This window comes from Nylanderia fulva, unplaced genomic scaffold, assembly GCF_048542155.1.
Source record: "Nylanderia fulva isolate GAGA-0341 unplaced genomic scaffold, ASM4854215v1 Scaffold13, whole genome shotgun sequence".
Taxonomy (NCBI): domain Eukaryota; kingdom Metazoa; phylum Arthropoda; class Insecta; order Hymenoptera; family Formicidae; genus Nylanderia; species Nylanderia fulva.
In genome coordinates, this window is record NW_028189518.1 from 4161013 (window position 1) to 4187928 (window position 26916).

Here is a 26916-nt window from a genome sequence, read left to right on the forward strand (position 1 = left end):
GCGATATATATTATACTTTAATCAGATTACTTGTCTGTGCGCAATTGAATAACGATTTTTCCATGAGACGGCACATATTATAAATTACCACGTTTATTTTGCGATCTGCCAAACGGCTTCCTCAAGCGGGCGGATGAGATTGCATTTTAATTAGTTGCAAACGCGAACAGTGGCGTATTCATTCGCGTTGCAAGCTTCGTGTAATCGCTGCGACAAACCAGATTTCTTCATGGTTAATTAGCAGATCATACCGGCCGGTTTTCACCGTTGACATTATCACTATCGCGCTACTCGCGTCTCTCTTTTCACGAGAGCCTAAGTAGGTATACCATGTGCATCTATTACATTATTGGGACTTATCGGATGTCAAATCGTCTTATCGATGACCGAACGAGTCGCCGCGATCGAGACTCTTTCTTTTATAAGAAAATGTTACCTACGCTACGTCAAATAGACGATTTGGTGTGCATACGTTTCTCATGTATCTGCCAATTACATTCGTGAAATTAATTGATAAGACGATTATATTGCCGTCTTATTGTCAATGTAAAATGGATATCAAGTTCTTATTTCTTTGCTTATTTTCAGTCTCGTTCTCGCATAGCGCGCTGGTGCAAAAAGATGATGTTAATGATAATCAGTTGCTACAACATTTCTTTGAAATTCGATTTTACGTATTCATTTTACCTACGTATTTTATATATATAGTACGTGACTGCGATATTTCTATGATTATTTTATATGCAATTCTGAGAGAAGAGACTTCAGTCTCGGAACAATTAATTAAAATTAGAGAATAATTACAATAGAACAGCAGTATTAAGAATTTGTTTATCGAGGTTCATATTTTAGCAAATAAATTTTTTTCTTGATAAAATTCTTTTGGAATTTCTTTTGGATTATTTTTAGATTAAATCGAGTCTATATTATGCGCGAAATAAATTATTAATTATATAAAATTTTGTATTCTCCAAATACTATATTTATATTACCCACTCAAATCTTTCCGTCCAGATATTTTCTTATAAATATTTTCACACACATTTTAGACGAAATATAAAAAATATTTTCAGAATTATACTCTCGCACTGCAACGATAGACATATATTCGTAATAATTCGCATTTTAGCATGTTCGTTATTGCGCACGAGCCACGATTTAACTGCAAGGAAAGGGCAAAGTTCGACCTGTCGACTTACGTCAGATTGCCGCGCGGCCCAATGATCATCGATGACGACGCGAGGTCATTCATCATCCTCGTGACACGATACACAGAATCACGGCCTGTTACATACAAGCGAATATATTGCGCGAACGAAGGAAACCGTTACCGCTGCTTGGCACATTCAACGGACTTACTCGCAAACTTCTCGATGCATAGTTTACGGTTAACTGCAGTTTACATATGATTTTGTATAATATCTCGCGCTACGAAATTAACGTTTATTTAAATTTTCGATCCGGTCTTAAAATTTCGACTCGGATAAATCTCGGGAATTAATTGCAGCGTTGGCTAATGAGTGACCGAACTTTCACTCACGCATGTGAATCTCTAGATTAAAAATATAAATTAAACACTCACTGATACGATGACGGAATTGTATTTATTCTGTAAAATACAAAAATATACCCGAATTTTATATAAAGCAATTATATTATAAAAAAATATTAATATACATATACTGCCCAAAATTTAAAATTGTATGTGTAAAAAAAATTAAATTTTTATTTATCTTTCTCTTTTATATTTTACATAAGCTGGCACCCTTATTTTTCGAAATTATGTAACTGTTTTGATTAAATTATTATTTAAATAAATGAACAAAATATTAAATTTTGCTCGCACAATAATTTTCTAAAATAATTATTATATTGAATATTGCTTTATACAATTTGGATATATTTATATTTTACAGATCAACATTGTGTATCACCACTTCGTTGTTGCGCATCACATCGGTAAATTGAGTTGAATTATTTTCTATTTTAATCTAGAGGTTAATAAATATAAAAAAATAACGTATTTTTGTGAAGAAATTGATAATAATCAATAGATGCATTGAATAAATGCATCAATATAACAATGTAATATAATTAATAATAACGAAGATAGTAGAAAATATACTTACTGATTGATAAATTTAAATACAACGTAATACGATATTTCTAAGACAAAAAAACATTATTTGGTGCTAACATTTTTAAAAATTCTCAATATAAAAAGTTTAGAAAAAATCTAGAAAATTCAATGATAAGAAAATGAAAAAATTAATTTAAACTTTAAAATACTTGAAGAATATTCTTAATGGTACTGCTTTCACAAAATTATCTCACCTTTACCTCGCCCTTCGGCAAGACATATATTACTGTAATAGGACGAGTGCCATAAATCACTCGTCGTTCTGCGACTTGCAACGATATAAGAGAAACAATGACTGGTTCTGGCGAAGCCACATTATATATACATATATATATATATATATATATATATATATATATATTGTATACAGATGCGTGCCAAATGTTGCATAGCTATATCTGCATATAATGTATGCAGTTGTGCTACTTTTAAGCGACATTTAAATTTACCTTTACCTTTAGGAAAATGTCTCTTATATATGTATAATAAAAATAACGTTTACAAAGATAGGAAACATTAAATACTCTTCATTATACACACGAGAATACATTATTCCTTCTTTCGAAGAAATAAAAATCAAGATATACATATATATCAGAAAAAATTATATACTTGCATTAAAAATCGAATTATTAAATTTAACTTTCAAATTTTTGAAAGTTTATATATAAGATACGACGGATAATCTTGGGACAAGCAAACATTTCTGCGTTATTAACATATTATTTACCGTCATGCAACAAGAAATTATCACGTGGAATCATATTGTAGGCGTTAGTGGGTCACGAAAAGGAAAATATTTTTCTTTACCGGAAAGCATTCCAAACACACATATACACTCGGATCTGTGATTTATGTATTACATAGCGGATAGCTGTAATAAGCCGCAACGTTATTTCGCGCGTAGGTGCTCGGGAGATCAAGATCAGCGTTTCATAACGACGTACCGCAATTTCTCATGTACGCTTGCCGCTATTTCTTGAGCTCGCGACGATATAAGTAAATAATGTATCAAAACCTCACGGGTATAAACTTCACGTACACGCGTATATGTACCTGTGCCACAAACGGGTACCGCGAACCGTTGCGAACACCCACGTGTAACAGGGCATCTCGTAATCTACTGACCGGTGTCGGCGTAGGCAGGGGATACTAGTAGCCTGCTGGCTCGCGGTTACAGGTGCAGAATTAGTGCAGGTGAAATTTCATATAGTTGACACATTCCGGGGGTGTAGGATCTGATAACGCGTAACGATAAACCGCGCTCCAAAACGTTTTTCTCGCTTAAAGGTACCATTTTATACTCGTATATGCAGCATACTGTCGCAGCAGTTTGTTAAAAAGACAGCAAAGCAAAAGAACACGCAACTATAGTTGATTCTAATTATTGTTATTATTATATTAGTTAAATAATGGATTTTTTAAAGAATAAAATAGATTAGTATGGAAATATAAAAGCAAAAATTATACTTTTAATTTTGAAATAATAAGAAAACAAAGAAATATGCTCTAATAAATTTGGATCATGATTCGCTGCTGCGTATGAAAAGGAACCTTAAACCGCGAAAAATGCCTCGAATTACATATGTGCAGAAGGCGCGTTGGCGAGCCTCGAAAAACTCGTTTGCAGAAACGCGTTTCGCGAAATCAATTTGTCCGAGCGGGAGAGCAGGCAGAGATAATTGCGAGCCGCGGTTATATACATATGTTGTATTATCAAAATAATTGCGAAACTTCATTACGAAGGTAATTAAAAGCCCCGTTGGAGAATAAAGGCAGGGCTTGTGCAGTTTCTGGATTTCAAATTTAGATAACAATATATGCCCAATAGCGAAACCCTATTGGCGGACACTTATCAACGTCGAGCGCGCGTTAGATGCGCGCGGATTTTTTCCTCCCCTTTTCTTTTACAAGCTCCGAGGGTATATTTCAAAGGTTGTTACAGCAGTCATCGCGCGATTCCATCGTGCGTTCCGCGCCTCCGATCATTACATCCGTTATAAGCTGTCACATAGCTCATCTAACATACGCGTTGCGTTCTCCGATAAGCGAGAAGAATTTTTTTATTTTACAATCAATCGTCTATATGTATTATGGTAGAATTAACTCAAACTGCGCGCTTTCGATCGGCATCTAGATGAATAGACAGTGCGTTTATTCTTATATGTATGTATATATAGAATATTTTTTCTTGATATATCTTTGACTAATTTCAAGTCGATCTTTGCATTCATCATACTTGATATCTTTAGTAAAAAAAATATAAGTGTTTTACAAATCGATTGATAATAATGAATCGAGGGAGACTCATCCGCGTTCGTTGCGCGTTTGCGAGGATAAAGATTCGAATCGAAAGGTTAAGCGAAGATGTTCCTCTTACACCGTTGCATCTCTCAACGGCGAGATAAGACTTTCACTGGAGAATCAAACGGATGCGCAGGAACGAGAAACACGCGGTAGCTTTTACTCACGAGTGAAGAGCTACTCGATCGCACTCATCCGAACAATTCGACCGGTTCGTAAAATTTGGTCGGATGTAATTTAAGAACAGTTTTCCCTCCGAAAGAGAGAGAGAGAGAGAGAAGTCCGGGTATTCCGGCGCGTTTAAAAGACGCGCGGAACGAATTAACGTAATTAAGCTTAATGACAGCGCGATTAATTAGGGAACGTATTTTCCCTCGAGAGAGGCAGAATTCCACTTTTCTCTTTTTATTTATTAATGAACTCACCGGTAGGAGAAGTAAGGACGAGGGCGAGTGTCTCGCGGCCGCCTGTCTAAGACTGAGAAAGTGCAGCAGAGGGTCCTCGGTCGCTCTCAGCTCGTCCAGGGTTCTCCTAGCCTCGCCGTATCTCTCCAAGTATTCCCAGTAAGAGTTCCAAAACGAACCGGGAAATAAGTCACCTGTTGACAGCGTACACCGTCGTAATTAAAATTTGTCCGTGTCCGCGTAAAAAGCGCGGAGAATTCCGTTATTAAATTACACGAGATTATCTCTCCCCGGTCATAAAATAATTGCGCTTGTCGTATTATATACCGCGGAAGGTTTTATGCTCTCCTCAAGTAATTAATGGCACCGTTCTACACACGCGCGCGAACACATTCCGTATATGTAGTAAACGCGAGTATATTAGAAAATAAAATGGAATGTTGAATCGTCACGTGTAAGTGCGATAAAATGTGACGTTAAAAGAAATTATTAACACACGCGCTTATCTATATATATTTCGCTTCGCTCTTCATCGACGAAGGATATCTTTCCTGTGTTTTTTCTCGCATCGGCAAATGATTTATCATTTAGATTTCATATTTTTATATCCCGCGCCTTCTGTCTCCCACGTCGTGAAATACGAGCTGCACACCGTGTAATTCGCGGATTCAACGCGAATTGCATCGCGAATTTACGGTAGTTTAAATCCCCTCTTCTGTTCGGCGCTAGGAAGTGACATCTCAGAGAGGCCGCGTGTTAAAAAGCGAGTGATAGTGAATCACGAATAAAAAAAAGCTGCGCACCGTATCGTGTTTTCGAGATAACGCCGCGAACGTTGATATAACGCGAATAAATTCCCCGCGGTGCATATGCAGGCACATATATACGCATACGAGTCGTGGTACCGATTTACGATCGACATCGTCGCGCAGTCCCGTACGATAAAAGACCGGCGATCTTATTAATGTAAATTCGAAATAGCCGGTGATAGTCATTTCACGGTAATAGCGGCATCGCGAGACGAAAAGTGCAGCGTCGCGAACGAGTCCGATTCGCGCAAATGCATAAAGCATATGGCAAATCTCGATCGGAAGAAACTGCTTAATTAGCGTGTCTTTTTATAAGCACGGCGTAATCGACCCCGTTGATCGCTCCCATCGCTTATCACGCACGTTTTATCGGAAAATGTGAAAAAAAATCAAAAAGAGAAAACGCGCGCGAAAGGACGAGATGCGTGAGATTATCAAAGGAGAGAGAAGGCACGGCTGCCTTGATAAGAGTTCCACTTTACCAGTTTCCTAAGATATGCAGAGAACCAAAGACCACTTGCTTCGACCACTCTCTCGTGGGGCATAATAAACTCGTTAAGATCGCTTGGCATCGTAATCGATAATCGCGCACACACATAGCTAAGAAATTTCCATATATATATATATATATATATATATATAATATGCATATGTAGGATATAGTGTACTCACTCGGCTTGAAGGCACCGCCGTCCCAATTCTCAAGTGTGCCACGGATCTGAAAGGAAACAAAAAGAATGCAATTAAGGATTAGAATTAGCTTTTAAAATACAATGATCAACAATATGGAGAGAGAAAAAGATTAAGCGTGAGAAGGTATTATATAATTTATGATAAAAATGATTTGAATTCAAGACGTATAATAATCACTGCTTTTCAATTTTATTATTATTCTTTTCACTTATTATTTTTCGAATTTATTATTATTATTTTTAATCTGTCATTTGCATCACTTGTCAGTTTATCTCGCGTTACTGTAAGGTTATTGTACTTTTGCGGTTGTATCGTAATTCAATAACTATTATGTCACTATGATTACTTTTTTACAAGAATATTCAGGATATTAAGTTTATTATAATTTCCATAATTAATAATACGTAAGATCAATTAAATATTAATGAGGTCTGCTACAAATATGTATAATTAATTTTAATCTCAATTAACATATCTTATACACGTAATATTTTTATCGAGAAGATAAAGACGATAACAAATATTTTCATGCTACACTTAATAAAATTTTTATCATGCATCTTTTTTATATCGCATGAAGAATATTTTTTGATTAACTCTCCATCTCACGTTTCATTAACGAGCCCGATAAGCTTCGTAATGGTTAGAAACGAAAATAGTTATCCCGCTGATATCGCAGAATGCTCTTCAAGCATTCTGACCGATCATCAAGTACATTTGTAGCTCGATGACAAGGTCAAAGAACTTTAAACGAGGCCAGAGCATGTCCTCAAGAGAAGCGCATATTTATCCACTGACTTATGACGCAGCATTATATCCAATCGTCCAACGAACGAGATTCGATATGAATGAGCTCGGTATAATCCTCAAGTTCTCTCCTCTATCCACAAAAGCTTCCTCGATCACGTTTACAGTATATAAGCAGCAAAAGCCGGTAATGTAAATTTCACGCGGTCCGCATATAAGTCGTTCCTTAACAACAATCATCTTACGAGATACAGTTGTAGAGACAAAGGGGGACTTTGGGATGATCCTTCGACGCCGCGGATGCGTGACTTCGACGATAATGAAATGGAAATAAACCGGTCCGCGCGCCGAAAGAATGGCGCGATACATCTGGCACGTAGTAATTAATTTCGCCGTAATAAACGTGCCGCGCTTCATGAAATTGTATTACACGGTTTTGGAGCAAGAAGCGTCGCGCGCGCGCGCGGAGAATGAGTTCGTAGTTTTGTCCAAGGCGTGCATGCATATATATATATATATATGCAATATTTTATTTCCACAAGGCTTAGTTTATGAAAATCCCTTTATTTTCAATCCCTTATAACTCGAAAATTATTGATGCCTCAATATTTTTGGCGAGGAAAAATTCGAGTTATAAAGGATTTAAAATAAAGGGTTTTTCATAAACTAAGCCTTGTGGAAATAAAATATTAACAAAACCACACATTCTCCAATTAATTTCAAGTAGAGTTTACTTTAATAAAATTTTTATTTAAGGTTTAGTTATAAAGATACATGATGGCAAAAATTGGGAACATGCAAAAAATGATGGTCTCCCTCGACATTTTTTGCTGAAGAAAAACCGTCTCCAAATAACGAGATCTACTTGTATATTTTCGATGTGACACTATGTCAGACATCCTGTATATATATATATATACATATATGTATGTACACATATATATATATGCATGTGGGCATACGCAAAAGAGAGTGACGGACGGGATGCAGCGCTCTCAAGGTCCTTTGACGGCAAGGTCTTCCAGGCCACGCAGGCGAATGGAAATTATCGACGAGAGTCAATCAGCTTGCCTCCGAGCTACGAATACATATCTATCGGAGATACCGTGTAATCACAATAAAACTGCCGCCGCCGCTGCTGCTGCTGGGCCGCGTACAAGAGAGAGAGAGAGAGAGCTCAATTCCTAACAACCAATTTGTTCCGGTTTAATTGCTACGTCTTATGTGTGCTATCGCAGAAAAGCAGAGCTCTCCTGACTTTAACGTAGCGGCCAGGCAACAATTATCGCGATAAATTGTACGCCGATCTCCCGAGTGCACTTCAAAATTTCAAAGGAACGGAGAGCTGCGCCGCATTATTCTCTCAGTCGCACAATGCAGAATGAGAATAAAAGTAGAGAAAATAGGAGAGAGACGAGAGAGTGTCTCTCATCGCTCAAAATACTCGAGATTTGTGGACGACTTTTCATTCTGTATCGAATAATAAACTAGAATATTTTTATATCAATTAATAAAATGTGGGCATTGCGATAATAAACTTTATTTTACTTAAATTTGTAATTGCGTATTACTTCACGAAGAGAATTTTTTCTTAGAATTTACCCTGAAAATTATGGTAATTGGGGGACAATATGATATTGAAGAGTTTTATAGGAGTTTCTCTGATTATAATACTATGTACATAGTAAAATTAATCGAACATATTTTATATCTTATTATATAGATATTAAATATTTTTTATTGTAGTAAATATTAATCAGAGAAACTTTAATAAAATTCTTCCAATACCATATTGCCTCATGATTATCATGATTTTCAGGATAAATTCTAAGAGAAAATTCTCTCTGTGTTTAAATATAAAAGTAAGTAACGATACAAAGTTACTTCGTGTATGTGCGTAATAAATTTAACCATTAGATTAATTAAAGGATAAATTCAACATCGGATTAGAAAACATCGAAATTGACTTAGCCACTAGGTCGACGACCTATTCTTATCCGAACCTGGGATTAGAAGAACGACGACATGTTGAACCCTTCTATCCTACATATAACAAGCGATAAGGCACGTCGGATCAAGCAATTTCTAAAGAGAAATTTTTCTTTAAAAAAATTATATTTTTTTCGGATGTATAATTTTAAAATTAAAATTCTTTAGCTATTTTTATTCAATTTTATGATTACCATATAAGTATATCGATTATAAACTTCATATGTTAGATAATTTTTATACATGTAGTATACGCAATCATACGTTTTCTCTTTTCCTAATCTGAATAATGGCTTTATAGTAGCTACTTCATTATATATATTCATTTAAAAAATCTTATAATTGCCTGCAAATATAAGAGAAAATTGTAATTATATATTTACATTGTCTGACTGATGCATCAATAGCGGATTTAATATGAGCGCACATAATTAAAATGTTTATCATGGGGAAGCTTTCATAGTGAGCGAATGATGTCGCGTTCTATGCAACGAATTCTTATCGTGCCGTCTCGACCGTGAATATCACATGTTACGTATCGATCAGTCATTCGACTTGGCCGAGAAAGAGAGATAGAGAGAGAGAGAGAAAAAAAGAGAGATGATACCCGGCGTGAAATGAAAAAACCGATGCATGTGTAGGAGCAACGTTACGTGCGTTGCATCGTCGCATCGTTCTTGGTCGTCACGATGCGATGCGTCGGCGTGTCGATGCGTTTCTTATTGTTAGATACGTATCTATGTTAAACGCACTAAGCACCTCCATGCATTTATGCATCACATTATACGCGCCGGCGACGAGGATGGGTATAGAGGGTTCTATTCGTTTTCGAGGCTATCAAGAGCAGAGAAGATCTATGTCTCCAATGAATTTTATATGTGTGCGTGTACAGAAATCATCTTTTACTCTCATTGCAGTCAAACAAATACATACAACAGAAAAATAATTAAGAAAATAATTGGGATTAGACAAGATCGTATTTCGCGCAATTTATTGCAAATTAAATTAAATATACCAAGTATATAAACACACTACGGGAGTATCTAATTATAAAGTCGTGTAAAATAATTAGATCAAGTCAATCGACTATGAAATATTATATACACACATACATATATATATATAATAGATGTATTAATTAATAAATAATATGTAATTAATTTAATATTTTATATATACACGGGAGAATTTTCTCTTAGAATTTACCTTGAAAATCATGGTAATCGTACGACAATATGATATTAGAAGAATTTTATAAAAGTTTCTCTGTGATTAATATTTAAAATATTACAAATATTAATTTTATTACGTACATAGTAAAATTAATCGAACGTATGTTATATCTTATTATGGTAGATATTAATATTTGTTCTTGTGGTAAAAATTAATTAGAAAAATTTTTATAAAATTCTTCCCATACTCTATATGTACCTATACATATATAAATAAAATAAACTTCTGATGAAAAACTTAGTCAGTACACATGTGCAATTTTCGCAAATTTGGCCGCGAGATATGTATGGAATGTAAAATAATCCGCAACTTGTAACGATGAAATGTCAAACAGATTTAAAGATCGATTTTTCTCTCCCGCGCGGCGTCTCGAAAAATAAAAACGACACAGTTTAAAATTTGATATGTTGTGTGATGTGAATTGATTGAAAAAAATTCAAGTACCTCACGAAATTGACACACCCCGTATGGTGAGCAAGCAAAGACGATACAGTCTCGCGGGCTCTCACCTATCCTCTGACGGACGTTCGATTATCGATAATCTCGGTCTCCGCATGGATATTACAACGGACTGAACGGACATCGCGGCCAATTTTTCGCTAGTGCTGCCTCACTCTGGTCGCGCGAATACGCAGATGCATTCCTCGGAGGCGGTTTTAATTATACATCGCACGCGCATAGTCGTCCCTTCGGTCCTGCCGCCCATCTAGGACGACGACGACGACGAACGAAGGGCGTGTCCAAAAAAAGCAGGTCGAATATTCCGCGCGTTATTAGGTGTCTACTCTAGGCGCGTAGGCGTTTATCCCATTATTATTTTATAGTCGGCGGGATGGTCGCTTGATTCGTTTTTTTTCTTTTCTTGTGTCTTCCCTCTCTTCTTTTTTTCAACGAGATTGATGTATGATAAACGAGATCGAGTGATGTATGTACATCGATCTATGTCGACTAAATATCCTCTCGCGTTTTATTTATGTTGATTGCGTTTTTCGCTCCGATGCCACCGGAGTAAATTAATTAAATACCATATAAGTCGTCACGAAACGATAAACAACTCCCTCCCGATCGTTTTTATGACATGATGATGAAGAATAACGCGTAATTGGGTCAGGTCGATACATAGAACAAACATAAGTCCCAAATTAAATATCCCAATCAAATGTGGTCGTTGACCGAGCACTATGACATTGTAATTTCATATTAAGTTTATCAAGGCACTTATACGAATATAAATATATAACAAAATTAAGAAGAAAAATCAGAATACTTGATATAATAATAATCTTTCCACGATTATCATGTAAAAATGTACAGTTTTTGTTAATATATTGTTAATAATTCTGTACACTGAAAAAAATAACTAAATTAATACATATTTAGTTCAATACTGCCAAATAACTCATTTATTTGAAATAAATATTTACTTGTTTTGAAAAGGATTTTCTTACATATATCAAATAAAGATTTTTCAAGTCCAATAAATATTATTAGTTTCAAATAAATGATTCATTTGGCAGTACTGAACTAAATACTTATTCGAATAAAATAACGAATTAAATAAATGTTGTTTCAGTGCAATAATATAATTCTGTAATATAATTACTAATTTGATTGTTAAAAAATGATTGCGTTACGCGATAACTCGGTATTATTTCTTCGCGTCGAGAAAGACAAACGCACTGGAGGCTGCATTTCTCGCACGTGGCCATCAATTCTCTCGGATTCATGACCCAGACTGACTGCGGCACTCACGTGCGCCTTCTTAAACCGCTCCACTGCCGAATTAAACAACGAACTCTGAGCGACAACGCTGATTTTCGATGCCGTTCGCCGTACCGGAGAAAGTAGATTCGCGTATCTCGTATATGGAAAAAAAAAAAAAAAAAAAGAAAGAAACTGTATCTTTCTTTCTCTCTTTCTCTCTCTCTCCGACCGTCAGTCGAGTCGCCCGTCCCTTTCTGCACGACCGATCGGCTGCTTTTACTTGCGCTTTAATAATGTTGTAAGGCCGCTTCGCTCGATCTCCCGATCGAGGAGTTGCCCTTCTCCACCCGGCGGAGTCTGTCGGGAAGAACGAGCCGCGATGCGGAAAGCAACGGGAGAAAACGCGAACGATGATGCGCGCGTGACGTACGTACCCGGAATGCAACACGACATGGGCGGCGGAAATGATGTAGCATCGGAGTACACGCGGCACTTCTTGAATTCGCTATACGAGAGGCGAAGCCTGGGGAGAATAGTAAAGCCTAGTAGAGAATAAATTAGAATCATCAAATAAGAGTAACAGAGATGCGAATTGAGAGAAGCGTCTTCTCTCTGCATTCTTTCGTGTTACTTTTTTTCAATTTTGCAATTATTCTCAATATAATTGTCGAATTTTTTTATTTAATATCCCTAATAGCACAGCACAACATAGCCGAAAGATATTCAGAGGATATTCAAAGGATATCCAGAGGACATTCGAATATCCTCAGGATGTTCTCTGAACGTCTTCGGGATACGTGTGCTGTTAGGGATAAAAATATTAAAATAAAATAATATAAAATATTAAAATAAAAAATAATTGAAAAATTAAGGAAGAATAATATAATAGGAAACAAAAAAAATTAATTGCCCACGGTAATAAATAATCTAATCTAATTTAATTTAAATTTTTTTTTAAACTTTGCAGACTCTTCTTTTTTCCTCGAAAGTTATTTCTCAAAATGACAATTTGTATACAGAATGTTAAAAATTATATTGTCGCGTAAAATGCACCACCCCTGCATTTTGTCACCCTTTAGAAACATCGTTTCGCCGCCAATGCGAATGCGAATTCCGCAAAGGATTATCGCGAGCGCAATGTTCGAGCACGTACAATGGAAACATGGGCGTGTGCAAACCGATGCCATCCATATTGCCGGTGATTATTAAACGCATTGGGCTACTTTGTGGCGGCTATATGAGTTTTTTATCGAACTCGTATATCGAGAAATCTCTGTGTATGGCAAACGTTCTGGAAATGAAAATGCGAGATCCATAAAACGGATAATACCTATACTAAAGAAACAGATCTACACGTAGCTCTCACGATAATTTATGAATAATGATACGTCAATATATGTATAATATACAGAAACATCGATATGGAGAAATTTCCGAGAAAGGAAATATTTATAGATTCAAGGAATCTAAAATCTTTTTTATCGCTTTTTATCATTTTTAATTGAATAGAATTTTTAGTCTCGAATTTACGATTCCGATATACGAATTTTTGCATAATGGAGTTCTATTGTATCGCATAGGGCGACCGTAAATCTTGTTGATACGGATAAAAGAAATCTATTCTCTACACATATACACATAGAAAGAATGTCGAGTCCAGGAAAGAGTCAGTGGTCTCTTCTCGTAAGGGCGCTGCAAAACTAATATGTCATGAGAGTAGTCCTTAGTTGAGGTTGTCGACTTGGTTCAGATCGAAGGAGCAGAGAGACGAGAGACTTCCACTTCTCTCCTTTCCCTCGTCCTCTCGCACACACGAAATACGTGAGCGTCTGTGTACCACGAAACGCACTTTCTCCTGTCTCGGATTAAAGCGCGCCGCGCCGGTGAGAACGTTTGATCGCGATTTCCTAGGGCGTTCGTCGAGAGATCGCGGATTTGATTAATGCGCGCAGAATCGACCAGACGTATTCTGTCTGCTCGATCAGCATTCAGTCAGCGTTTGAATTTCGCTAATGTAGGGCCTCGAGCGCAAAAAAATAGACCAGTCAAGAAAATCAGTCTACACATTTAGATTATTAGATACATTATATTCTTAAACCGTGTCATTAATATAACTGACATTTAAAAATAAATGCAGAGAGAGAGAGAGAGAGAGAGAGAGAGACAGAATGTCTAGCAGCCTCAATGAAAAAAATGTCCTCAGATTTTCCAAAAGCAGAAATTAATTTTTTCCCTGACTTTTTAGTACTATTTTTTCCAAATATATAATTTTCACATATCTATATGATGAATAAATTAAATGTTAAATAATGAAATTCTTGGTTCGGAAGTTAAAACAAAAATTTAAATCAATTATACATATCACTATAAACTATTTAAATAATCACCTTTTTTATTTATATTATATTAAATGTTTTAGTTTTATTTCTATCAAACACATTAAAATTAAATAACACGACGATGAAAATATAAATTAACGAACACACTGTAGATAAATTGATGAAGAATGAAAATTATTTTTAACACAGAAAATTAGTGTGCTGGAAGTCAAGAAAAAGTTTATACTTATTTAATTGAAACAAATGTAGAATATAAAAAAATCCAGATAAATAGTAAAATTTCCTGACTTTTTTCCCTGACAATTCTAGATTTATGTATAGAATTCCCTGACAATCCCCGGTTTTCCAGATTTCCCTGACCGCTAGACACCCTGAGAGCTACAGTAAGAATATAAACTAATTTGAATTAAATCTTTTGAATAATTCTGTATGGCGATAAAAACGAGAAAAAATTGAGGAGAGACAGAGAGCTTTCCTATGATCTCACTGACGAGTGCAGGAGAAATCAAGATTACGTGCAAAGTTGCATCATATCCCGTGCATGCATATGTTCAGGCGATTAGTTGCGCGCGCGTGGCGAGTAATCTCTCGTCTTATGAATTATTCGACCACGTGGGACCATTATGTAGCACCGTGCCTCTCATGAGAATTCTAATTCCTCCGGTGAGAGAGCTTTAAAGCTACGAAAGTAGCTTTCGTTCGTCGAACGGAACGTGCGATGTGTGAAAGACCAAGTGCCTACGTATATTGGATTAACTGTAACTAACTCGCTGCGGAATATCGCCAACGCGGCTCTTTGTATCTTCATGGAACGCGATTCAGTCTGTACTATGTGCAAACTGTGTTTCGCGATCCTAGGATGCTAAGATTGCAACGAAATTCTCATTGTAATTTAAAGGAGAATTTCGCGAATAAATCATCCTCTCTCGAGATATTAGAATCTTAATAGAATTTTTATTTTCTTATCAATTTAATATTCAAAAATTTTCCTGTGTAATTTACTCGTTTATTACACAACTGTTAAAAATTATATCTGACGGTCAATTAAGTAACTGAACTTTTTATGAAAAAATAATTTCCTACCTTTTTCCTTTTCGAGCCCGACTAATAGTTTCTAAGAAGGACGAGGAATATAAAATAACTCATTTTTCACCCTCCGAGGTTTTGTCCTATAAGAAAATAAAAAGAAATTTTATAGCGACTCGGCAGAAATGATAAGAATGGCTCCATTAGCAATCGGACATGGACAAGTCGTCGAATAAGGGACATTTATCATTTTTTCGATACTGTCGCCGAGTAGTCTCTGTTAGCTCTCCAACCTCATCCTCGGTGATGAAGGCGTGTTAAAAATACATATCGTCGCTAAAAGGCGCGGCTCCAAGGTGCGATTAAGCTCTCTCTACCGGCGCGACAAATTTTTTTATATTTCTTCTCTGGATTTTTTCTCCGGTTACATTCCCCCCAGAGTAGTTTCCTTATATTCCCGCACTAAAAACTCACGCAGACCCATATCATGATACACATAATCTAACGATGGAATTTCTTTGTCGGCGCAAAGTCCAACAGAATGAACCGAGTTAAAGGACCGCGTTATTAAATTTTCTACCTTCTTTGACGCGACTGACGTGATGTATACTCCCGCATGGATGATCTTTACAAGCTTGCAACTCACGAGAAACCGAGAAATTAATAGTAAGGAGATCATTGTATATTCATATTAAGCGTTCGTAATTTCCACGGTGCGGTACAACTTGACAGCATCTTTACGATCTGTCTTGCTAACCAACGCGTGCTGTTGCCAATAAATAAAGAGACGACGGTCTCTTAGGATATGCCTCTTCCAATCTACGTTAATTATTAGCAATTGTATCATTAACCTCGTATTGGCGAAACACGGCGAGAATATATAATGATAAACGAAAATATTGTATATCAGAGAATTTCCTTCTATTTCTTTTTAATACGCATTCATTTATATTTATTAATATTTATATGTATTTCATATTTATTTACAAAATGTAAATCTATATTTTTGTTGAGAAAATAGGAAATAATCATGATAAGATCGGAAAAGGAGATGTCAATATAATTTTGTTTAATATTCGAAATAATGTATTTTGCGAGATAGAAAAATTTTGTAAAAATTTGTCGAGTTTAGAGCTAAAGAGATTTCTTGTCGAGAGTCTGTCACTCTGAGCAAATAGAAATTGAATTCCACGAAATATCTACTTCGCCTTTTCCCTTCTAGCTATGCGAGACCCTTGACGATGAAATCGAAACCATTCCCGACGATCCGGTATCCCCGTCCACTTTCCCGATGACGATCATCCACTTTCTTAAAGCACGTCCGACCCTTTTTTTCTTTCGCGTCCTCTCGCGCGCAGCCATATAGTTGCTCCACTTTCCACTTCGCCATATTCTCTTTTTTTTTTCATCACAAACGGAAACGCGAAAAAAAAAACGGAACCGGTTGCAATGAGTGTCGCTCTAATGCGAATAAAATTGCGTCTGTTTCTAACTTATCGTCTAATTTGATTTCTCGAAATCGAAAATAAGTATTGCGCGTATTTCAACACTCGATTATTATATAGGTACTTGATAATTTTACGAGATAAATACCACTATTAAATAGCACTTCTCATAAATATCAATTTCATTGGAGCGCATATAATACTTTTTGCTTTTACAATCTTCCATTATAATTTCATGAAATAAAATACTTCAGTTAATACTGAGAAAATAATAATAGAGACTGAGAAAACAATGAGAGAGTGAAGATAAGTTAATTCCAATAATCTGAAAAATTTTAACACAAACGTACACGGAGATTATTTTTTCTTAGAATTTACCTTGAAAATCATGGTAATCGTGGGACAATATAATATATATAATAATTTTATAAGAGTTTCTCTGATTAATATTTATCACAATAAAAAATACCAATATGCACATACTAAATTTTACTACATACATATAGTAAAATTAATCGAACATATTTGTAATAAATATTAATCAGAGAAACTCATAAAAAAACTCTTCCAATATTGTCCCATGATTACCATAATTTTCAAGATAAATTCTAAGAAAAAAATTCTCTCTGTGTAAGTGCGCCAAATTTCAATGATGGAATGAAGATGTCACGATCTTCATCAAATACGGACGAACGAGTCGAAATAAATTCGGTCATTGAACGTGACAGGGCGTTGACGAGGAATGATCGTTCCGAAAAGAAAAGTGAGTCGATTTCCTGCGAAAGAAACGGAGGTGCTCTCAAACAAATCGGTGACTCAAGACTCAGGTGAGACTGATCAGCAGATCGGAACGCTCGCCTTCGCTTTATACGTGTATACGATTCCCGAAACACGCGAATCTGTCGGCCGGGGCTCTCACCGCAATCTTCCGACAACGGGCCGTAAAAAGAGCGATCCGGACAAAACGCGTCATCGCACTCGGCGCAAAACCCGCCGGTTTCAGGTGCAGCTTTCACATTCTCGCGCGTCCCGACACCGACGAGAAGGCATTGCCCTACAGGTGCGATGCTCGTCCACCTTCAACCGACCCGACTGACGCGACGACGTGGCGTGCGAATTTTTCCTCGAATTATTTTCGTCAATTTTTATGCTCGGTTTCAGCAGCTTTCCACGAAGCGAGGCATGCGCCATCGGTTAAGTTTTTAACGACTCTTACACGCAATTTGTTTCGTCGAATAATAGTCATTAATCATCTTAAATACATTAACCATCTTTTTAAAAGATTTTTCTTTCTCAATAAATTGAAAAGGGAAAAACAGAGATTTAATATTATCTCGGAGGGAGAAAATTAACTTGTACAACTGGAAAAAGCTAGCATCATAAGAAATATCAAACTGATGAAAAATAAGCTTGTATCATCATTAAGCATCCACGTTGTTATCGAGATCTCGATTTTAGAGTTCAAAGGGTTAATACGAAAATTGTAATAATAGTACTGATGTGGTACTAACTCAGGCTCAATAGATTATCGACTCGGGTATGTTCGGATATGCGATGTGAGCAGATAGAACGTGCGAAACGCGGAACGCGCACCGCGGCGCGACGGCAATCGCCGCAATTAATCTCCACCCAACCACATAATTTCCTGAAATAACGATTCCCAGGCGAATTAATTACCGCCGCCGCGGCAAATAAGGTAATCGCCCCGCGCGCGATGACAAAAATACAGGGGCGTTGGTCCCTTCCTCGCGGATGACGCGATCTCGCTCGCGTCGCATTCTCGCGCAAGTGCAGCGATGCATCGCAGGTGCATCGTTTACAGAAGCCGCCAAGTGCTTCTCTCCGTTGCATCACCGCGGACGACCGCGACTATCGTCGCACGTTGCAAAAACATAATTTACGACGATGCAACATGGGACGAAAAGTGCCACATTCTGAATCTTTCTTCCTTCCTCTCTCTCTCTTTTTTTTCACAATTTTGAAATCGCCAGTCGTCAAAATAATAAGAATGTCGGATGGGCAACGATGGAAAAAGCCCGAAGTTTCTTTGACCAAGTGTTAATGAAAGAGAAATTTTAAACCGCTCTTCTTCTTAAGATCTCTCCTCGACAGATCATTTATATTAAGCCTCGCAGGTTGTTTCTATCTGTCGAGAAAATCGAATTTGAATTTGTTAACACTGTAGTAATAAATAAAAAGATTATTTTGAATGAAGAATAATTATTTTCTCTTTCACCTTGTATCAATAAATATAAAAGCGTCGCAAGAAATAAGTTTTCCAAAATAATTTCGAAAAATTCTCTGTAAAGTTGATCTCGATATACTATCACGAAAGAGCAAGGAAGCAACATGGGAAGAATTGTTGTTGTCTTGTCAACGGTTCCACCTTCTCGAAGAATTCCCTTGAAGCCGCTGAATAGAGATAAATAAAGCAGAGGCGCTCTGTTATTTCCGTAAAGAGGAAAAAAGAATGAGGGAGGAGATTAAAGAAGAGAAGAAGATGTAAAGAGATGGAGAGACAGATATACGTCTCCAGGTGCGCGATTGCTTCTAATTGCCTCCCTCGATGGTTCCGTGGTGCCTCCAAAGTGAAATTACAGCAGCGTAAGCTACGCGAAGAGGCGGAGGCGCGATGGATGCGAGGTTCGAGTAAAAAGAGCGTGCGACGTGTACACGACGAAGAAGATGTGGAAGATCGGTCGTGATACTCGCCTCCTCCTCGAGAACGGCGAGAACGATCCCGAGAGCGTTTTCACTAATTAACCCTGCGGTCCGCCACGCCGCAAACGTGCGCTTTTGTATCGCGCCGAGAAACCCGCATCACCTTTATGGCGCTAAAATTCGGTAAACGTTTCTGCGGTAAATCTTCACGCGGAATACAAGGCACGGCCTGTGTACTTCCTTCAGAGAGATAAACCAGTTTCGCCCGTACGGGACTGACGTTCTTCCCCGAAGTTCAATCGAGTTATGGTATCGCTTTATTACACAAGCATCGCACCGTCATGGTTATTCGCCGATTGGCGATCATAATATCATCAATTAATGTTAATGACATGGATATGTTAGGTACTGCTCCTCGCTTTGATTTTCAAACAAATTTTATTGCTTACTTTGACTGGTTTAATATAAAGTAGAATCATTTTGTCAAATGTCAAATTTTCTTTTTCTCTCTCCAGTCAGCCTCTATCTTTCATAAATTAAAAAAATATAGATTTCTTACAAAACAAGTGGCAAACTGTATTACATTTCATTTATATTCGTCTTAATCAGAACACGCGTTAACCTCAGTAGAAGATATTTAAATAGCAATTGTCTTTAATGATTGCAACTGCGAAATTTTCTATTATTGTTACGCACGATTAATCTCGATTTCCCTCGAAAAATCTCGATAAATTCTATCTGCTGAGTACGAAAAGTCGCATCTGCGACGGAGATGTGTCTTAATCATGTTCGCGTCGAAAAAAAAAAAGTTGGCCAGTCACGGAGGGTTTTTTTCTCGAAATGATCATCTTCGCGAATCGCGACCGACGGCCACGGCGAATAATAACCGATAATCATTAAATGCGCTTATTAAAATAAAATAAAATATAAATCGCATATCGGAGAAGGTCTACCGTCGCCGCTCCGCTTAAAACGTCACTCCGGTCGGTCGGGATAAAAAATGAAATATAAACGTAAGAGAGATCATAAGTCGCTACAATTAATATCCAACAGTCCGCAATAACCTTTCTCTCTCTCTCTCTCGATACAAGATCCCCGAACATGAACACGATTTACCGCGAGTAGAGGAAGAGAGAGAGAGAGAACGAAAGGGCTAGAAGGGTAAGACTAAGGAAAGGGAAGAAAGAGAGAGAATGGCAAAGCGAGAATACGAGAGCCCGATTTTTGCGACGTTTTTGCCGTTTTTGCCGCACGGCAACTTTGTTATTGATGATCGCGCGATGTTGAGTGCACAGAATAAAGAAGGTGGGCGTTTCCACCCTCGGTTATTTCGCCTCGCGAATCCCGCGCAACGATCTCCGCGCCGCGAACATTTTTCACTTTACGAGGCCTGTATTGCTTGCGAGGCCTGGCGCAGCCTCGCAGAGGTAGTAACGTCGCCGCGATTCGAAGCCCGTATACCGGCCGCTCGTCGCGTCGTCTTGTAAAAGTCAATATTTATGAGGGTGCTAACCACCGTCATCGCTCATCCTGACTCGTTAACCGGCTCTTCGCCCCCTTTCCTTTCCCACCCCCGCGCGGCTTTGTGTTTACATCCGAAGGACAGACATCCTCTCTTTATTGTCAGCCCTAAAGAAAACATGTCCACACGTGGCTGGATTCTGCTGCCGTTGCTGCTGTTGAATGCGATCTTGGTACATGCCTGTAGTGCCAGAGATCGCATTCGCGCTTATAGTATATCGGCACATTCGTATTTCCAGCCACCATTGTACGTATTTTCTGCCACGTTTTCCAATAATATATATGCCAATGTTTTATAATAATTAATAGTGTCTTAATAATATTGTATTTAAAATTAATTTCTTAATCCGCATATTGCAAGCTTAAACAAATGACCAATATAGTACTGTCTAATTTAACTTCATTAAAAGTTTCATTATCATGTTGGCTAAAAAATACGATTATGCACGAGATCAGATCATTCTGTTATATTATTTCAAATAAAGTATAATTCAAAGTATAATTTTAATTATTTTAAATTATGTTTATTTATTATCTCTCCTCCATATAATTTATATTTCATTTATTATATTATATTTCTCGGTATTGTATTTTTATTTTAAATAGGACAATTAGATTGACACGTGATTGTACGTGCGTTTTTCTCGTTGCTATATACAGATTCGCGCACTTTCTCTCGATTGTGGTTTCAATATTGAAATCTCTGATAATCTCCAAGTAATAAACGAATAGAATGAAGGAACGATTTTTATGCATTCAATTTTAAAAATGATAATGGATATTACTAATGAAATATTTTTATTCTCGATTAATTTCATACGTGAAACTAGATATTGCTTTTTACTAAAATTTTAATTTAATAAAGAGTTTAATTACTAAAGTATTTCTTATTAAAAAATATATTAAAAAATTTGATTTACTTTGACAAATAAAAAAAGAGAGATAAAACATAGAAAGAAGTTCATCTGCCAAATGTTAATCGACCAAATTTATGGCAGTTATAACATTACATTCGATTATTCAATATTTATTACCTTGAATTACTCTCTTTTGAAAAAGTTACAGTAGCTCACGCTACTATAATTATGACGGACAGAGCAAGACAAACTGTTTCGCATAGAGGCAACAGGTATGGGTATGAATCAACAGGTGTATAGCAACAGGTGTGTAAAGTTGAATTACGTGTCGCCATCTTTCATGAGTTGTTCAACGCGCCTTGCATCTAGAGAGTCCGTCGATAAGAATGTATATTCAGTAACGTATAGTACGAATCATAGAGAAGATCCCGCCTTTCCATTTATTTTTTATATTCTGTCAGAATATATTTTACGATTTAATTAATTAAATTAAAAAAATGTTGCTTAAAAAATGTATAACTTTATATAACGCCTTGAATTCAATAATCGATTTTGTGACGTAAGCATAATTAACGTCATTGACTTACCCTTTGGCAGTGCTCCGCGCTGACCCGCGATAGATCTGCGAGGGGTTGAAAGATGACGTCGTGAAATTCGGGATAATTTCGTGCCAACGGACGTGCGTACAATTCTTTGGCGCTGCACAATGTTTCGTGATATTCTTCTTCCGCATGTAACAGCTTTTCCGTGGCTCTGTACCTGCGATCTGTATCTGTCAAGCAATACCATTTCGAAGTTTCAATAAGGCTTTAATCGATTACTTTCTTCTCGCATACAAAAAATTTGTCGCACATAAAAAGATGTCAAAAGAAATCACGTATATGTAAGAAAATAAAAAATTTTCCATGGAAATATAAAATAAAATTTTACGACTCTTAGCTTCAAGAAATTACAAAAATTATAATTCAATAAATTCATATTATAAATGACGTTTTTCTTTTAAGTCTTCGACTCGTAATTTAATAAAAATTTTCTGTTTTGTTCTTTTTCTATATAATTCCTCACAAAATAAAAATGAAAAATTTTTTTATGAAATATAAAACCGAAAAAAGATTAATTACCTCCAATCGCATCGTACTGTCGGGCAAAGTCCTCGATAAGTAAAACTTCGCCGTGTAGAAGGGCTACATCGGCTGCGGGATCGACCTCGGCCCTCGAGCCTGCAAGCAGCAATCGAGGTCTGCATACTCGATATTTCAGAAGTATCGGAGCGACCACGGAAGAAATTGCTCCGGGCGATGAGGCTGATAACTGCAACAATAAAAATAGATTCAAGTTTATAACTCATAAACAACCATTTTTGCATTACGTTATTATATATTATACTACATAAAAGCTATTACGAGCTCTTGGAATAAATTAAACCTTAAAAATATATTTTAATAATTATGAATTAAATGTTGGAAAAGCATTGAAAAAATATTGATATAATTAACAGATTGCTTTCTTGAATGAGAATGAGATCTTGATATACATATTTCAAAAGTATTAAACTCATTTTACAGTTAGAACATTTTACAAATTAAATATTAAACGATTCCAAAAATTATACGTGTACATAGTACTTATATAATAATACTTTATCAAATAATTCAATAATAATAATTTGTCAAACTATCAAATAGAATAAAGTATTAATCGTCATTATAGAAATTAGCCAAAATAATAAAAGCATATTTTGTTTAATCAAGAAACTTGCTTATATCAAGAAGCTATTTAGTGAATGATTTATACGGAAAAGACTGGTCCATCCAACAGAGGGTTCGGAATGTTCTAATTACACGACGGGAGAACGATCGCCTTAAAAAGTGTCGGATGTCAGGGCGGATCCCATAACTTTGCACAGTAGCTTCGACTGGCTAATCCCCGAAATCTTGCTCGCTATGGTAAAGAACTCGAAGACAGCGCATAATTAAAGCGCGCGGTATTTACGGTCCGGCAACATGATCAGATAAATGTTGAGGGTCCAGAAATCTACGTCAGGCAAAAGATCGTACGTCGACCTTTCGGTGGCCCCTTCCGATTCGACTCGCATACAAATGCTCATTGCATCGCATATAAATATGTATAATACGGTAAGTGTACGATCGTAATTCGCGCGAATTCTTCAGAAACTCTGGCATTTGTGAAAGGCGCAGTGGAAGTACAGTTGTTTTCTTACATATCTACAGTAAACCCGCAATTTAATGGACTAAGGATGAGGAAGTTGTCAGTTAGAATTGATTGCTCATTAAAGTGCAAACAAACTCTTTCTTACGTATCTTTAAATGTACATATACTTTGCATTATTCAAATAGATAATCATATTGCGATAATCATGTTGTATCTATATATATATATATATCTTTGATTAAAATAATACAAATGCGAAATTAATCTTTGCAGAATTATTGCTTTTCATAAATCACGCACACACACACACACACACACAATAATTTTTTTATATTTTAAAGAATACTTTATAAAAATATTGTATATGAAATAACGATAAAACCATAAAAAATATTTCTAAAAAATGTTAAGAGAAAGTGAATATTGTAAAATTTCTTTATCTTTAAAAAATGTTTCTCAAAAATTATCATTAGTTAAAAAATAATCTATTTTAAATATTAATTACAATATTTTTTGTGTTATTTTTTAAGCTTTATACATGCTATTTATAGATTGGACATCTTTGTAATTTTCTGTTGTTTATTATTCGGATGTCTGTAATAACAGATAAAGTTTCAATCGTCTAATATATAGATTTCATAAGTATATAGAATGATTAGGCAATAACGTTAGAAACCTAAGACTTTAATATATTGTATTTTTATATAATAAGCCATGCTAATCTTTTCTGTTATCGTAATTAAATTATCGAGTCCGACATATCGAAACGTCTTAATCGACACAACAAAAAATGTAATCACGCGTTGTTTGTATATGTTGCCCACATTGCTCAATTTACAATCTCACAGACAATCTTATGGCGTCGACTGATGATTATTTATCCGTCGCTGTTCCAATACGACAGATCTCAGACAATGCAATTTCAACGTACTTTATATCTATATAGAGTATATCGTTTATCGACCTGCTTCTAATCATCATTGTTACACAAACCGGATACACAAAAGTTGTTTTTACATCCATATAAGATAAGGAGGAAAGAAGAAGAAGATGATATAAATATAATCGTACATGGAAAAAAATTACCCACCAAATTTTAGCTGCCCCTATATTACAACTTGAAATTTAGTTATCATGCCTAAGTTTCAGCTATAATTTAATGGAGAATTTTATAACTAAAAAATATTAGCTTTCATAACTAAAATTTACGTATGATAATTAAATTTCATGTATAATATAGGGTCAGCTAAAATTTAGCTATAGTAGCTAATTTGTTTCCGTATATATACGAATCTCAATGATCAATGATACGATCATTATGCTAAGGAATCCGACAATAAGAAGACTTACATTTAAATATACCGTTTATCCGAGATTATTTTCCCCTCTTTTAATATAACACAGCGGATTCAGGCATCCGCAGCTTTTCTCCTGTTTAATAGGAATGTATAAAGATAGGCATATGCATTTCTCCAATTATAAATGCAGATGAATATAATAACGCGAAACAAATCGCCGTATTAATTAACATCGTCAAATTGCTGTTGTAACGGATTTGAACGTAATTTGCTAATTCTCTTAATTCTCGTATATATTACATTTTCAGGGCCGTCAACACGTTCGACGAAATTACACGTAGGTTTATATAATTATGTTGGAAGAAAAGAAATAATTAGACGCTATTAGTATCTACTAATTATATTACGTCGTAAAATCATTCTCCTAATTACTATATTTCTATGTAAATCTATTATCGTATAACTCTACGGTTTTTCTTGACAAAAATTGCTAATCTTAATTATATAAAGATACATACTAACAAAAAATATGCATTTTCATGAATAACGATACCAAATTTTGTTAAGCTTCATTAAGAAAACAATTTATGCAAAATGAAAAATCCTACTGTTAAAATTATTATTTGCTAAGTCTGAGACATAATGTACATAATCATTATTCACTAATGAGATTCTCACTAACAAAAGTGTCAGTCATCCGCGACCCCAACAGCATTGGACTCGTTAAAACGATGCAACGATGATGAATCATCGGTAGTTGTATGATTTCACAGTTGCAAAAAAAAAAAAAAAAAAAAAAAAAATTAAAGTATGCATTTTCTTATATGACTAAACATATTTATCCACTTATCTCTGATTTGCAATCCATTCAGTATAATTGCATAACTTATATATATATACTTGATATTTTATCCCACTATTGATATGCATGAATTTCAACATATTCTTATCTCTCATTCATATTACATGACACATACAATATATAATATGTTCTTTGACTTTAATATTCTTATCTGCTATATCTAAAAAATAATAACATTTCAATATTTAAATTTAATAATAATATTCTAATATTTTAATTTTTTTACTTTAATATTCTAATATTTCTAACATTTTAATTTAATTTTTATTTTAATTTAATTTTAATTTAATACTTTATTTTAATTTTTTCTAATATGTTAATTTTTTTACTTAACGCGAAATTTTTTTGAATTATATATCTCCGATTTTTTCTTCTGATGGTATAAAAATGCATTTACTTCAGGATTACCCTAAATCATATTAATATAAGCGGTTTCGCGAATGTGCGATAATTGGGACGATTCGTCTTTCTCGCAGTACGCATAATTCAGATCATTAAGCCCATACGCGCATTTTTCACGCGCTGTGATTTAACGCGAGAGCAAGAACACGTCGTGGCGCGCAAGATTACCGAATTTGCGGGTATAATACACATCGTCGGAAAGATTCATGGCAGGCTCTCGAGGAGTAATGTCCAGTATGCGGGATTCACCGATGTTGCATTTATGCGAAGAATGCGTTATCCCTCCCCTTAGCGTGCACATGCATGCGTG

General features: G+C 35.7%; 1 protein-coding gene across 1 annotated transcript in view; it reads right to left on the reverse strand.

Moving 5' to 3' along the window:
* The window catches only part of LOC114932416 (rho GTPase-activating protein 20), a 200133-nt gene that overhangs the window by 134198 nt on the left and 39019 nt on the right, over positions 1–26916 (reverse strand). Inside the window, exons 2-5 of the mRNA XM_029304589.2 lie at positions 22994–23183; positions 22460–22644; positions 6330–6375; positions 4870–5042 (exon numbers count right to left, since the gene is read on the reverse strand). Coding sequence (XP_029160422.2) covers positions 4870–5042; positions 6330–6375; positions 22460–22644; positions 22994–23183 — 594 coding nt within the window. The remainder of the gene's footprint in view (positions 1–4869; positions 5043–6329; positions 6376–22459; positions 22645–22993; positions 23184–26916) is intronic.